A 14,368-nucleotide genomic window follows, 5' to 3' on the forward strand; every position below is an offset into this window, starting at 1 on the left:
TTTACTGCAAAAGTGTAATCAGTATTCGCTGTAATTTCCAGTAGATATAATGTCAACATTTATGAAGTACGTAGTTGTCGAAGGCACTACTGGTTCATTTCCCATTGATATCTTCAGACTTGTTTCAAAACAATAGAAAAATTGTTCAAATGGCTCTGAGCACTATGGGACTTAGCATCTGAGGTCATCAGTCCCCTAGAACTTAGAATTACTTAAACCTAATTAACCTAAGGACATCACACACATCCATGCCAGAGGCAGGATTCGAACCTGCGACCGTAGTGGTCGCGTGCTTCCAGACTGAAGCGCCCAGAACCACTCGGCCACACAGGCCGGCTTCAAAACAATAGACTGATATACTATTTGTTTCATAAAGAGAAGAGCTCCTCAAGGGTCTATAACGTGTCATAAAAATAAAAATGTATAATACGTATTTATAAAAGGACACACATGCTGATTTTCCTTCCACAGATCCTAACTGAAATAGTCCTCAAGGGTGTGGAACAAGCCAAAAAGACTGAAATATGTCCTCGCTAAAAAATTAATGCGGAAGAGTAATTGTGCGTACTGCGAAGTGGGACGGTTCTCATGCTATTGCAGTCACGCATCATCGAACAGAAAATCAGTTTACGTCACTTTCTTATCCAGGTCGCATTACTGCATTCAGGTTGTGCGGGTGTCATATTCTACGAAACATTCATGTTATTTGATATTATTTTGACATATAGATCTAAGAAATGTTTCAATAGGGGAGCAGGAGCCTTTCCCAGTAAATCCTCTAGACTCATATCCTAAGCTGACCTTTACTGGTAGCTATTGTTTTTTTCTTTTATTTTATTCTATCGCTCTTTCGAAAACAGAGCCAACGGCCTTGCCTCAGTGGTAACACCGGTTCCCGTCAGATCACCGAAGTTAAGCGCTGTCGGGCTGGGCTAGCACTTAGATCGGTGACCATCCCGTCTGCTGAGCGCTGTTGGCAAGCGGGGAGAGGCAGCCCTTGTGAAGCAAACTGAGGAGGTACTTGATTGAGAAGTAGCGTCTCCGGTGTCGGAAACTGACATACAGCCCCTCCATATCCGCATCCAGACACCCCTATGGGCTGACGATGACACGGCGGCCGGTAGGAAACGTTCGGCCTTCATGGCCTGTTCGGGCGAAGATTAGTTTTAGTTTAGTTTTAATCTCTCGAAAATATGTGCACCTAAGTAATGGACTCATTTTTGGACCACTTAATTATCTATATACACACATCAAAAAAAGTTTTGCATCATCCTGGTTCCCAGAACTCCTGAAGATAGACGTTGACTGTGGATATTGTATCACAGACACAGTCTCTTTGACTGTTCAGATATGTCACTAAACCCGCCCAAAGGTGTAAACAACCGAGCATGAGCAGAGCCTATTACACGGAGGGTATCCGACAGCCGATCAGTTCGTCATTCCACCAGGAATGAGGTACACGGCTCGTGTTGTCTGTAGTTCAACTATGTCTACACGGTCAATACCGCGGTTCGATCGTGTTCGCATTGCGCCAGGAAGGGCTCGAAACAAGGGAAGTGTCCTGACGTCTCGGAGTGAACCAAAGCGATATTGTTCAGTCATGGAGGAGATACAGAGAGGAACTGTCGCTCAGGCCGCCAAAGGGCTACTACTGCAGTGGATGACCGCTATCTACAGATTATGGCTCGGAGGAACCCTGACAGCAACGCCACCATGTTGAATAATGCTTTTCGTGCAGCCACAGGACGTCGTATTACTACTCAAACTGTGCGCAATAGGCTGCATGATGCGTAACTTTACTTCCGAAGTCCATGGCGAGTTCCATCTTTGCAACCACGACACCATCCAGCGTGGTACAGATGAGCCGAATTAACCGCTTAGGATTGGCCTCACGTCCTCTTTACTGATGAGTGTCGCATATGCCTTCAACCAGACAATCATCGGAGACGTGTTTGGAGGCAACCCGGTCAGACATTTTCTGTATCCAGAAAGGCCCGTACAGGACATGCGGCCGTGCATTATCCTGCTGAAATGTAGGGTTTCGCAGGGATCGAATGAAGGGTAGAGCCATGGGTTGTAACACATCTGAAATGTAACGTCCACTGTTCAAAGTGCCGTCAATGCGAACAACAGGTGACCGAGACATGTAACCAATCACGCCGGGTAGTACGCCAGTATGGTGATGACGAATACACGCTTCCAATGTGCGTTCACCGCGATGTCGCCAAACATGGATGTGATCATCATGATGCTGTAAACAGAACCTGGATTCATCTGAAAAAATTACGTTTTGTCATTCGTGCAACCACGTTCGTCGTTGAGTACACCATCGCAGCAGCTGCTATTTGTGATGCAGCGTCAAGGGTAACAGCAGCCATGGTCTCCGAGCTGATAGTCCATGCTGCTGCAAACTGTTCGTCAGATGGATGTTGTCTTCCAAACGTCACGATCTGTTGACTCAGGGATCGAGACGTGGCTGCACGATCCGTTACAGCCACGCGGATAAGATGCCTGTCATCTCGACTGCTAGTGATACGAGACCGTTGGGATCCAGCACGGCGTTCCATATTACCCTCCTGATCACACCGATTCCATATTCTGCTAACAGTCATTGGATCTCGGCCAACGCGAGCAGCAATGTCGTGATACGATAAACCGCAATCGCGATAGGCTACAATCCGACCTTTTTCAAAGTCGGAAACGTGATGTTACGCATCTCTCCTCCTTACACAAGGAATCACAACAACATTTCACCAGGCAACGCCGGTCAACTGCTGTTTATGTATGAGAAATCGGTTGGAAATTTTTCTCAGGTCAGCACGTTGTAGGTGTTGCCACCGGCGCCAACCTTGTGTGAATGCTCTGAAAAGCTAATTATTTGCATATCACAGCATCTTCTTCCTGACGGTTAAATTTCGCGTCTGTCGCACGTCATCTTCGTGGTGTAGCAATTTTAATGGCCAGTAGTGTATAAAACGTCTGACATATTCCGTAAATGTTGTAATTTAATCTTATCTTTCATAACAAAATTTTCAAAGGCATTTAGCAGTGTAATATGGGCCACATTCGCTCGTAGTCGAAAGTTAATGCCCAGACACAAAGAAGTTAAATAATGAGATCACTTGTGCGATTTTTCAGGCGTGAAATGGTCCTACGGGAAAATCCCCATTTCTTCGCTATCTCGTGCGCCAACTATAACACCACGTTCAGACTCGCTTAAATCTTGACAAGCTGCCATTGTAGCTAGTAGTAACCGATCTAGCAACTGCGCCAGCCCCTTATATAGGCGTTGTCGACGGCAGCTGCCTGTGTACATATCCCTGAATTTGGATACGCTTACCTATACGAGATTCTGTGGTGATATGCAAATAATTAGCTTTTCAGAGCATTCACACAAGGTTGGCGCCGGTGGCGACACCTACAACGTGCTGACATGAGGAAAATTCCAACCGATTTCTCATACACAAACAGCAGTTGACCGGCGTTGCCCGGTGAAACGTAGTTGTGATGCCTCGTGTAAGGAGGAGAAATGCGTGCCATCACGTTTCCGACTTTGATAAAGGTCGCATTGTAGCCTGTCGCGATTGCGGTTTATCATATCGTGACATTGCTGCTCGCGTTGGTCGAGATCCAATGACTTTTAGCAGAATATGGAATCGGTGGGTTCAGGAGGTTAATACGGAACGCCGTGCTGGATTCCAACGGATTGGTATCACTAGCAGTCGAGATGACAGGCATCTTATCTGCGTGGCTGAAACGGATCGTGCAGTCACGTCTCGATCCCTGAGTCAACAGATGGGGACGTTTGCAAGACAACAACCATCTGCACGAACAGTTCGACGACGTTTGCAGCAGCATGGACTATCAGCACGTAGACCATGGCTGCGGTTACCCTTGACGCTGCGTCACAAACAGCAGCGGCTGCGATGGTGTTCTCAACGACGAACGTGGTTGCACGAATGGCAAAACGTCATTTTTTCGGATGAATCCAAGTTCTGTTTACAGCATCATGATGATCACATCCGTGTTTGGCGACATCGCGGTGAACGCACATTGGAAGCGTGTATTCGTCATCACCATACTGGCGTATTACCCGGCGTGATTGGCTACACGTCTCGGTCACCTGTTGTTCGCATTGACGGCACTTTGAACAATGGACGTTTCGTTTCAGATGTGTTACGACACGTGGCTCTACCCTTCATTCGATCCCTGCGAAACCCAACATTTCAGCAGGATAATGGACGTCAGCATGTTGCAGGTGCTGTACGGGCCTTTCTGGATACAGAAAATGTTCGACTGCTGCCCTGGCCAGCACATTCTCCAGATCTCTCACGAATTGAAAACGTCTGGTCAATGGTGGCCGAGCAACAGCTCGTCACTACTCTTGATGAACTGTGGTTTCGTGTTGAAGCTGCATGGGCAGCTGTACCTGTACGCGCCATCCCACCTCTGTTTGACTCAATGCCCAGGCTAATCAAGGCCGTTATTGCGTCCAGAGGTGGTTGTTCTGGGTACTGATTTCTCAGGATCTATGCACCCAAATTGCGTGAAAATGTAATAACTTCTAGTATAATATATTTGTCCAACGGACACCCGTTTATAATCTGCATTTCTTCTTGGTGTAGCAATTTTAATGGCAAGTAGTGTATTTTGGCTACTGTCGTACAGGTGTTGTCGACGGCCGCTGCTTGTTTACATATCTCTGCATCTGGCTACGCATGCCTATGCCAGTTTCTGTGGCGCTTCAGTGTATTTTTGCTGTTGCTGAGGTAAGCTGCTTCGGGTGGTGAGACGTGGTGGTTTTGCAGAGCGCCGCCCGGCGTCGCGGCGCTGGGCGCGGGCGTGGTGTGCGGCCGCATCCCCGGGCTGACGGCCCGCCAGCGGGACATGTGCCGCGCCGCGCCGGACGCCATGGTCGCCATCGGCGAGGGGGTCCGCCTCGGCACCATCGAGTGCCAGGCCCAGTTCCGGCACCACCGCTGGAACTGCACCGCCATCGGCAACAGCAACGTCTTCGGGCACGTCGTCGTCGTCGGTAAGTGGCCACCTCTGTTCTCTGCACGTGCAGGCCTCCGGCAAGGCCGAGCAAGTGCTGTGAGCTCACCGCTATGTAGGACCACGGGGTTCAAAGCCGCCCGTCGTTCGATTTGCTATGTTTCAAACTTTCCAAGAATACTGTAATTCTTGAGATTCTCCTGGCGTATTTGATAATCAAAATATCCACGGGTGTAGTGCCGGTCTACAGTGTCCAACGGGCACAATATTTCGGCGATCATACATGCCGCCATCATCAGGTGAACTGACGGACTGAGCTCCTGTGAACGTGCCGGTACGGAGATCCGTACGCTATGTCTGCTCAGAGGGAACTGGGTTCGGTCGCCGCGCTGCAGAATATATTGCAGCAACAAGGATTGCCCGGTCTGAGAACAGTTCAAGCCATGCGGCTACGCCTTCAATAGTAAAAATTGACATTAAAACAATAGCTTTTTGGTTGCCATGTTTTTTTTCTGCTTTTAAATGATTTAAAAATACATAAGCTGTATGGTAATTTTTTTGTATAAAATAATAATAATAAATAAATAAATAATAAATACAATAAAATAAGATTAAAATATAATTAAAATAAATTAAAATTAGGACTAAAATATAATAAAAATTAAAATTATTAAAATTGTTAAAATTGTTAAATGATTAAAATTATATAAATAATATATACACAAGATGTGTAGTCTTGTTATTCGCGTAGGTCATCGGGCCATCTGGTGGAGGCCAGGTAGTGCACCCTGTGTCCAAGTTCTCTTACAAGTTCGTTATCTGACTGTTGTATGTTTTCATAGAAGGTTTTTGCAGTGGTTCTGAATCGGTCTTTCAAATAGGGTACCCCTGCGAGTTGGTGAAGTTCATTCGTTGGGAACCGGTATGGCAGATGGAGTGCTCTTTTCAGAGCACGATTCTGAATTCTTTGTATCCGTTGTCTGTGGGTTGGAGCAGCATTGCCCCACACGACAGCGGGGTAGTCTAAGATTGGGAGCACCAGTGTAAGGTACAACATCACCCCCAGTCTTGATGGTAGTGTTGATTGGTTTAATCAAGAGTAAATCGAGCAAACGTATAGTTGTGACGACCACGGCGGACAGAGCCATCACACCGACGTCATCTCAGACGCCGTCGCAATCTGTTCCACCGCGCGACCGTGGCGCGGGGCGCGGACGGCGAAGGAAGTGCACCGCGGGGGGAGGGTATTTAAATCGGCCGCCGCCGCGACCGGACCCAGTTCCCCCTGAGCAGCCATAGGTTACGGATCTCCGTACCAGCATATTCACAGGAGCTCAGTCCGTCAGTTCACCTGATGATGGCGACATGTCTGATCGCCGAAATATTGTGCCCGTTGGACACTGTAGACCGGCAGTACACCCGTAGACATTTTGATTTCCAAGAATAAGTTTGTGTAAAACACAGTTCACCAAGTCTCCACTAGCCTTACTCATTCACGGCTCACCTCTCCCTTTCCACCCTCTATTTCTCCCTCCTTACTCCGCCTGCAATTACGTGCAGCGTGTACCACATCTCTAGGATCAAATTTACACTAAAAATTAAATGAACTGTTTTGGACTGAATTACGAGGGCGAGTCAAATGAAAACCTTAAATTTGTAATAACAAATCGAAATTTCGCGCCGTTATACTGTAAGTTGCTAAGCGTGCTACAAACAGCGTGCAGAATGGCTTGTAGGTGCCAGCATAGTGAGGATGCACCTTCGACCATAGATACTAGTAGACGGGCCTTGCTGTGCAGAAGCTATAGGGCTGGTGTGGCTCCAATATAAACCACGTGACTGTTGGCATAACGTGGCGGGATTTCAAATCAGCGGTCTGCCATCCTATGTTTGTATCGTATTTTACCCACATTTCTCAATTGACTGCCAAACGCTTCCAACAAAAATTATTTTTTTATTTGCGAAAAATTATGTCAGAACTACATTTCACCTGGATTTGTTCACAGTACCATTTATAAAACCTAACAAATACATCGAACGCTCCTCTGGTGGGCAGCGGGACGAAATTACTATAAACTATCAATTAAAGAAAAATGTCGTTAAAATTCTTTTAAACAGTAAGAGTGGGCTCTTGTCAAAACTTTAAATATTGGATTCGCCGAGTTTTGAGCTCTAGTCACATGTATAAGAAAATTTGATATGGGAATTATGTCAACTATAGGTGCCAAAATTTTCGACTTTAGGTTCAAATGGCTCTGAGCACTGTGCGACTTAACCTCTGAGGTCATCAGTCGCCTAGAACTTAGAACTAATTAAACCTAACTAACCTAAGGACATCACACACAGCCATGCCCGAGGCAGGATTCGAACCTGCGACCGTAGCGGTCGCTCGGTTCCAGACTGTAGCGCCAAGAACAACACGGCCACTACGGCCCGTGACTTTAGGAGTAGGTCCATTTTAGAGTATCAGTTTTAGGTGCACTTCAAAGGTTCAGCTCCTGCTATTTTTACAAAAGTTTAAACTATCAGTTTAAAAGAAAATGATATTTTGGATTAAAGGTGAGACTTTGAAGTTTCAGAAAATAATTTTGGAGCCTACATTTATTTAATAGTATTAGACGGTAGAAAAATATTCTCTTCATGTGTCGACTATAGGTGCTCTTACCTTATTATAATCTCACTTGTATATACAAAAAGGCCCGTATGTGCAGATGGCTTGAAGTTTTCCCGTTTCAGGGCCTGTATCCGAAGCTGCCTTCGGTTTTCGTCCTTAGTGAACCTATGAGTAGGAACGAGAAACAGTTATACTTACTTCTGTAACTGAATTATCACAGATACTTTCCAAAATGTAATATGAGTCTGACTTTACAGGCATCACTTTCAACACTTTAATTTACGTGATACTCCATTTCAAGTGTAAAAAACATATAAAAGTCACTTCAGCAGATTTCAATAAATGTATCTGCACTATCATAGAAACACACGTGAAATGTAATGCCATTTCCCCCGACAAAACGCTGAGTAGAGCTATAAGCGCAACACGAAACAACCATGTTTTGCCAAAATTTACGTGACTTTAGCCTAGAGATGTTGGAGCCACGAAAATGACGTCAGGGCCAGTCTATTATATTTATGGTCGAAGGGATGCACACATACCATCGCAGTATCAGTGTAAATATGGCCGCCCCAATTGCGACATGCACCATGGAAGAACAGCGTTCTATTATTCGGTTTTTGCGTAGTGAAGGTGTGAAACCTATTGAAGTTCATCGACGAATGAAGGTTCAGTGCGGTGATGCATGTTTCTCACAGCAGCAAGTCTACGAATGGAGTAGGAAGTTCGCAAATGGTGTGACTTCAGCGGAAGATGCTCCTCGTCCAGGTCAGGCACAACGAGTTGTGGCTCCACAGAACATTGCAGCAGTTGAAGCAATAGTGAAGGAAAACCGCCGAGTGACACTGAATGACATTGCAGCATGTTTCCAGATTAGTCATGGGTCAGCACACCATATTGTGCATGATGTGCTCCAGTTTCACAAAGTGTCTGCAAGATGGGTGTCACGACAGCTGAGTCCTGAAATGAGAGAACGATGTGTTGGTGCTTGTGAAGAACTTCTTCGGCGCTTTGAACGAGGAGGTGGGGGGTTCCTTGCAAGAATCTTTACTGGGGACGAAACCTGGGTTCACTTCCACCAACAGGAAACGAAGAGAGCGAGCAAGGAATGGCGCCATTCCTCATCACCAAGTGATTTCCATATGTTTGGACCACTCAAAGACGCAATGGGAGGCAAGAAGTTCCGTTCTGATGAAGAGGTAAGCCACGCGGTGCATCAGTGGTTGCGCGGACTACCAAAAGAATTTTTTTCTAAAGGGATTTAAGCACTTTGTAAGCGCTAGAGGACTTGCATTGAGTGTGGGAGAGATTATGTTGAAAAGTGATACAGCTTTGTACCACTTCTGCACAATGAATAATATCTAAAAAAATATTTAATGTTTTCATTTGACTCACCCTCGTGCGAATGGTCGTCACTGAATATTTCGTTTTTAACTGACGAAAACAACTTGCTCTTCATAGCAACAGCTTAACCTCATAGAAACTGCTAAAAGTGATAACCTTCAACATCGCAGCGCGTCAGCAATCGTTGGTTAATATATTAAAAAACTAAAAACCCGCCTCGATTACGAAAAAAGCACCTAGTGTTTACTCCTGGTTTCGGCGTAGATAACTACACCTTCTTCAGAACAACAATAAAACCCACAAGTGCCTAAGTAAACCTTTGTCAATGATTAAAAGAACGCCATAGCTATACATTTATAAACGAAAAAGAAAAGTAAAACACAAACAGTACATATGTACAAAGTTAAAACCACTACTTAACTTAATAGTGTACGCTACACCTCACACCGGTCTATGTTCGATGGGCCATGACCTGCCATAAACTGCAGCTACAAATGGTCGCTCACTTACAAGCCCGACCCGCTACCTATGCACATGCGCAAGACAAGGGAAGTTACTTGAATGCGCATGCGCATACGAATACGAGAAAGTTTATACATGGGTCGGGGCTAAATAGCCCATATATTCCCAACAGTAGATCAACGTATTTCAAAAAATGGAATGGACAGAATAAGTGACGAGATGAAACCTAAAAATAACCGCACACGGTTGCTTATGCTAGGAAAGAAACATATATGAAGCTACCTAGTTTTTTAATATAAAAGTGATAACCATCTGTCTCGATTGATGCTTTACAACTGTGCATAAAACTTTTTCGCACTATCTCAGGTACCCCTGTTATCTGTCATAAAATGAGATAAGCCACGGTGTGTAAATAACTTCAGCTTCTACTGGGGATTCATAGTGTAGCGTTTTAATGTAATTCCATGTGAAAGAAAAAGAGAACTGTGAAGAGTGAGATCCGGCGATTGTGCTGCCCGTGGACAGGACTCACCCTTCCAGTACAACTCTGAATTTATCTGTCTTTTCTTGAGTGAGGTTCACAGTCATAGAATACTGATTGTCATCTATGTATTCATAAATTGCAATTTCACCCAGTTTCAAGGTGAAGCACAATTATAGAAGCAGAATTCCGCTTGAAATGAACAAATGCTGAAACTGAATTGCGTACTGTATAAATAAAAAATTTGGAGATCGAAGATGATAATGATGCTAGTTCAGATGAAGATTAGATTTTCTATTGTTTAGGTGCTTATGAACATTGATATTGAAATGAGATGCTGTACCATGTTGCTAAAAGCACATCCCTTCGAAGAAAACGGTGAGTTCAGTCTCCGACAACGGTGGCACATCGAATGGCCTACGGGCGACGTGCATCACTTAAACGGTATAAGATTCATTAAGAGCGTTTAAGTTGCTCTTTTATTACTCCGGTCCACACTTTCATATAATCTCTACTGATACGAAACAAAGGTATCGCTGTGGCGACTATGACAACTGACAATACCACTGCTTTTGAAAGAGTCATTACGGACGACCAAGAACAACAGTATGAAGTTCAGCACTGCAGTGAAATGAATAAACCATTCTCAGAACTGCATTCTAGGCTGTCTCAAAACTATTTAGCCATATTACTCGAAAATGTTGCTTGTTATGCGGCGTAACTGCTGTTCCTCCAGTAATCTCGATATTACATTGTTTAAACTGTGCATTTCACGCTGAAGTTGATTATTTGTTGAAAAATCTATTCTCGTTCTACCAAACACCATCTCCTAAAAGCAGCCTGCAAAGTACTTTGTGGAGAAACTTGTCAAGCTTTCTGTGGGTTGAAAAATTCACTTTCTCGTACGTTTATTCCGCTGTTGCGAAATTTGTGTTTGAGTGCTCGATCGGATTGCGGGCACTACATCTTGCTTCTTCTTACGTTAAGTGCATGACTGCAAGTTCTTTCAACGAATAATCGTATATCTTCGGAAATCAGTCATAAGCTGGAAAAAATGGTCAGCTCCAGGATTCAGCGACAAAGGACTTAGTAATCATCAAAGGACGGGTATGGAATCTTATAGTTACTTGACTGGCTGTCTCCGTACTCCGATTATAAACAGAATCAGTGTAGACGTTAATGCATTAGTGCGCAACAAAGTGTGCAGACAACTTTTCATTCCAGCAGGCATGTTGCTGTAGTCTATAACTGATAAACTGATAAAACATAGTGAGCAAGTCCGAAAGCGTTATGAAATATTAAAAGAATTGTTTTATCACTCATTCATAAAAAACATCGCATCACTAAACGTAACGAAAATGTAGACATTACAGACAATTCACACTGTAATACGCAGGATTTCCATTTGACTCATATAAATCATGGAATAATGTTCACGTTAATATACGTAATCTCAAAGTTTGAGAAGAAAATGCCTAAAATCCCTCGTTTCTTCCATACTTCATCCGAGCACAATTTTCTGAACTCGCTGAGCTCTACAGCCATTCACCGTCGACGATCAGAACCAAGCTGCATGGAAGACATTTTCCTTACCTCGTAATAACTCTCTTAAATAATACTTTATTCGGTTGCGACTTGTAGCGATACACGTTTTGCAGCTGAAAGTGGTGTAAACGAAGTTTCCATTACTGCGATTTTCTGTATACTAAATATTTAATACTTTGGTAGCAAGTAGTCCTGGACTATGGCGCACACAAACACAAGTACAGTTTAAAAAAATAAAAATTAGGAGACTTTTTGTACCTCTTTTTCTAGGAAACAGTATTGAACTGACCACTGTGCACTCACTTGTTCCCTCACCATTTTTTGTACACCCACTGGTTTCACTAATATTTATTCATGTAGATTTGTTTTAATATTCTGTTAGAAAGGCATTCCTATTAATATTCTGTTCGACATGTTGTTCGCATGGAATTGCTAGCAGGCTGTTTCAAAAGATTAACGAAACATTACGCGAATTTTGGCACCCAGCTTTGTCCTCCAGAAGTCAGTTCCTAGTTTCAGATCACAACATCTGTGCGAGGAGCGCCAGATGATGGGATCTCTGTGGTAACAACGTTCTTCTTGGCCTCCTCTGCACTACGGAATGTTCGCTTCCGGGCTCTTGCTCAGGGTCTCACAGGACTGCTCGCTCATGCTGGCGGTATTGGAACAGCGTCTTTCTTGCAGAATCTTCCTTTTCGCAGTTTCGGCCTTTTTTACTGAGGCCTTCTTATGGGAACTGGCTGTGCACCGTGGTATACCGTCAAAACCTTCACTAATTTAAGCATACCTACTGTAGTCTAAAGCCGTAGTTACGATTAAAATGTTCGAAAGTGTAACAGTCTCAACTGTCTCTTTGACTCACCATTTAGATTGGTATGATTCTTTTTCTAAGAAAAGTATGTTTTTGGCTATTGTCCCCTGACACGGAACTTTGGCGTAGTGCCTTACTTCTGTGTGACAATGCCCCATGCAAATGGCATTTTTCTATGTCACTGTTTTAGTGGCGATAAGCATTTTTAGATATGGGCGGCGACACTTTAATTTCATCACAGACGGCAAATGGCTCTGAAGAGCAGCTGAATGGAGTGAGTAGGGCCTGGAAAATGAATTGCAATACGAACATCAGCAGAAGTAAAAGAAGGGTAATCTAATTCAGTCAGATTAAATGAGGTGATGCTGAGAAAGTTACATCAATAAATGGAAGACTAAAAGTAGATGACTTTTGTTCATTGTGCAGCAAAATAAGTGACGATATCAGAAGAAAAGGGGATATAAAATACCGACTGGAAATAACAAGCAAAGCATTTTTGAGTTCTTTAAAAAAAAGAAACAGATATTGTTTTGGAGATTACATGACTGACTCGGGTAACACTTATGTCACAAGACTTTCTGCAAACGTGACATCATTTAGACGTCATACGCAATATCGAAAATTGTTATAGACTTTGTGACGAGGAAGAACATGAATGTTATTGCTCCTCATTTCACTCTCAATAATTTAAGCTGTTCTCTTAGGCTCCTGCCTAACCATACGCTCGTAAATTGCAGGAGATGCTTAAATTACATCTTTCAAAAAGTCACAGTGTGTGTTAACAACGCGGAAATGAAAAAGCGTATTTGGATTTAGCGGGATGCGAACGTACCTCCTTCGACTCCATGAACCGCTATGTTATCCAATACGCTAGCACTTCGACATGTGCTACTGGGTCCTGTTTTGATTATCATAGTACTTCTTGAAGGTGAACAACATTGATGCGTTATTAACTGACATTGGATCATTATGGAGGCATGTTCGTGATGAATTTTCAAGGCGCCGTTACCTTGAAACGGCATACTGCAAGTTACAGTTAAAACATATTTCACGCTTAATTTGTAAATCATGGACGATAACTACTCTTTCCTGAGAGAGCACTCGTAAGTTAAACTATTAACCGTCGATAAGTCATTATGTGACGCTGAATTATAACAATAATTATAATAAATCGTACCAACAACGACGTGTTTTTATAAACCTCCGACACGCGTGCATAAACTCTCGTGAGTGGCCCGTATCGAACGCTAACTCAAGTCGATAGCAGCTCCTGCGGTTGTCGATATTGTGCATGACTTCGAAATGACGTCACGTTTGGAGAAAGTATTTTGAAATGAGTGTTATCCGATTGACTCGTATCCTTTTGTTTTCTTTGTTATTGCAAAATAATCAAATGAGCTGTAACGCAGCTGTGTCGGGAGGACGACGTAAATCGGGATGTCCGGACACGGGTTAGAACACCCGTGTCCGGCCATCTCGATTTACGGTTTCTGTGATTTCCCTAAATCGCTTCAGGCAAATGCCGGGGTGGTTCCTTTGAAAGGGCACGCCGACTTCCTTCCACATCATTCCCAAAACTATGGGACCGATGACCTCGCTGTTTGGTCTCCACCCTCAAATCAGCCAGCCAGCCAGCATTGCCGTAAACAGTGTAGATGTATATGAAGATAGTAACTGTTCTCGAAAGAACAGATACCATTGATGACTGTGCAGGTTCTCTAGAATAAATGATAATTAATTGTAACACTCAGCTGCCGACAGGTGTTGTTGATACTCCTTGGTGGAGACATCTGAAACTGTGTGCGCCATGTAAACAGGATATCCGGGGTTCGAGTCCCGGTCGGGGCACACATTTTCACCTGTCCCCATTGAGGTATATTAACAACACCTGTCGGCAGCTTAGGGTTTCAATTAATTATCATTTCATATACACTCCTGGAAATTGAAATAAGAACACCGTGAATTCATTGTCCCAGGAAGGGGAAACTTTATTGACACATTCCTGGGGTCAGATACATCACATGATCACACTGACAGAACCACAGGCACATAGACACAGGCAACAGAGCATGCACAATGTCGGCATTAGTACAGTGTATATCCACCTTTCGCAGCA

General features: G+C 43.8%; 1 protein-coding gene across 1 annotated transcript in view; it reads left to right on the top strand.

Moving 5' to 3' along the window:
- The first annotated feature begins 4,867 nt into the window (after nucleotides 1-4,867).
- Nucleotides 4,868-14,368, top strand: part of LOC126262560 (protein Wnt-2) — a 545,379-nt gene continuing 535,878 nt past the window's right edge. The window contains exon 1 of the mRNA XM_049959257.1: nucleotides 4,868-5,035. Coding sequence (XP_049815214.1) covers nucleotides 4,888-5,035 — 148 coding nt within the window. The 5' untranslated portion in view covers nucleotides 4,868-4,887. The remainder of the gene's footprint in view (nucleotides 5,036-14,368) is intronic.

The sequence above is a fragment of the Schistocerca nitens genome, chromosome 6 (assembly GCF_023898315.1).
Source record: "Schistocerca nitens isolate TAMUIC-IGC-003100 chromosome 6, iqSchNite1.1, whole genome shotgun sequence".
NCBI classification, from domain to species: Eukaryota; Metazoa; Arthropoda; class Insecta; order Orthoptera; family Acrididae; genus Schistocerca; species Schistocerca nitens.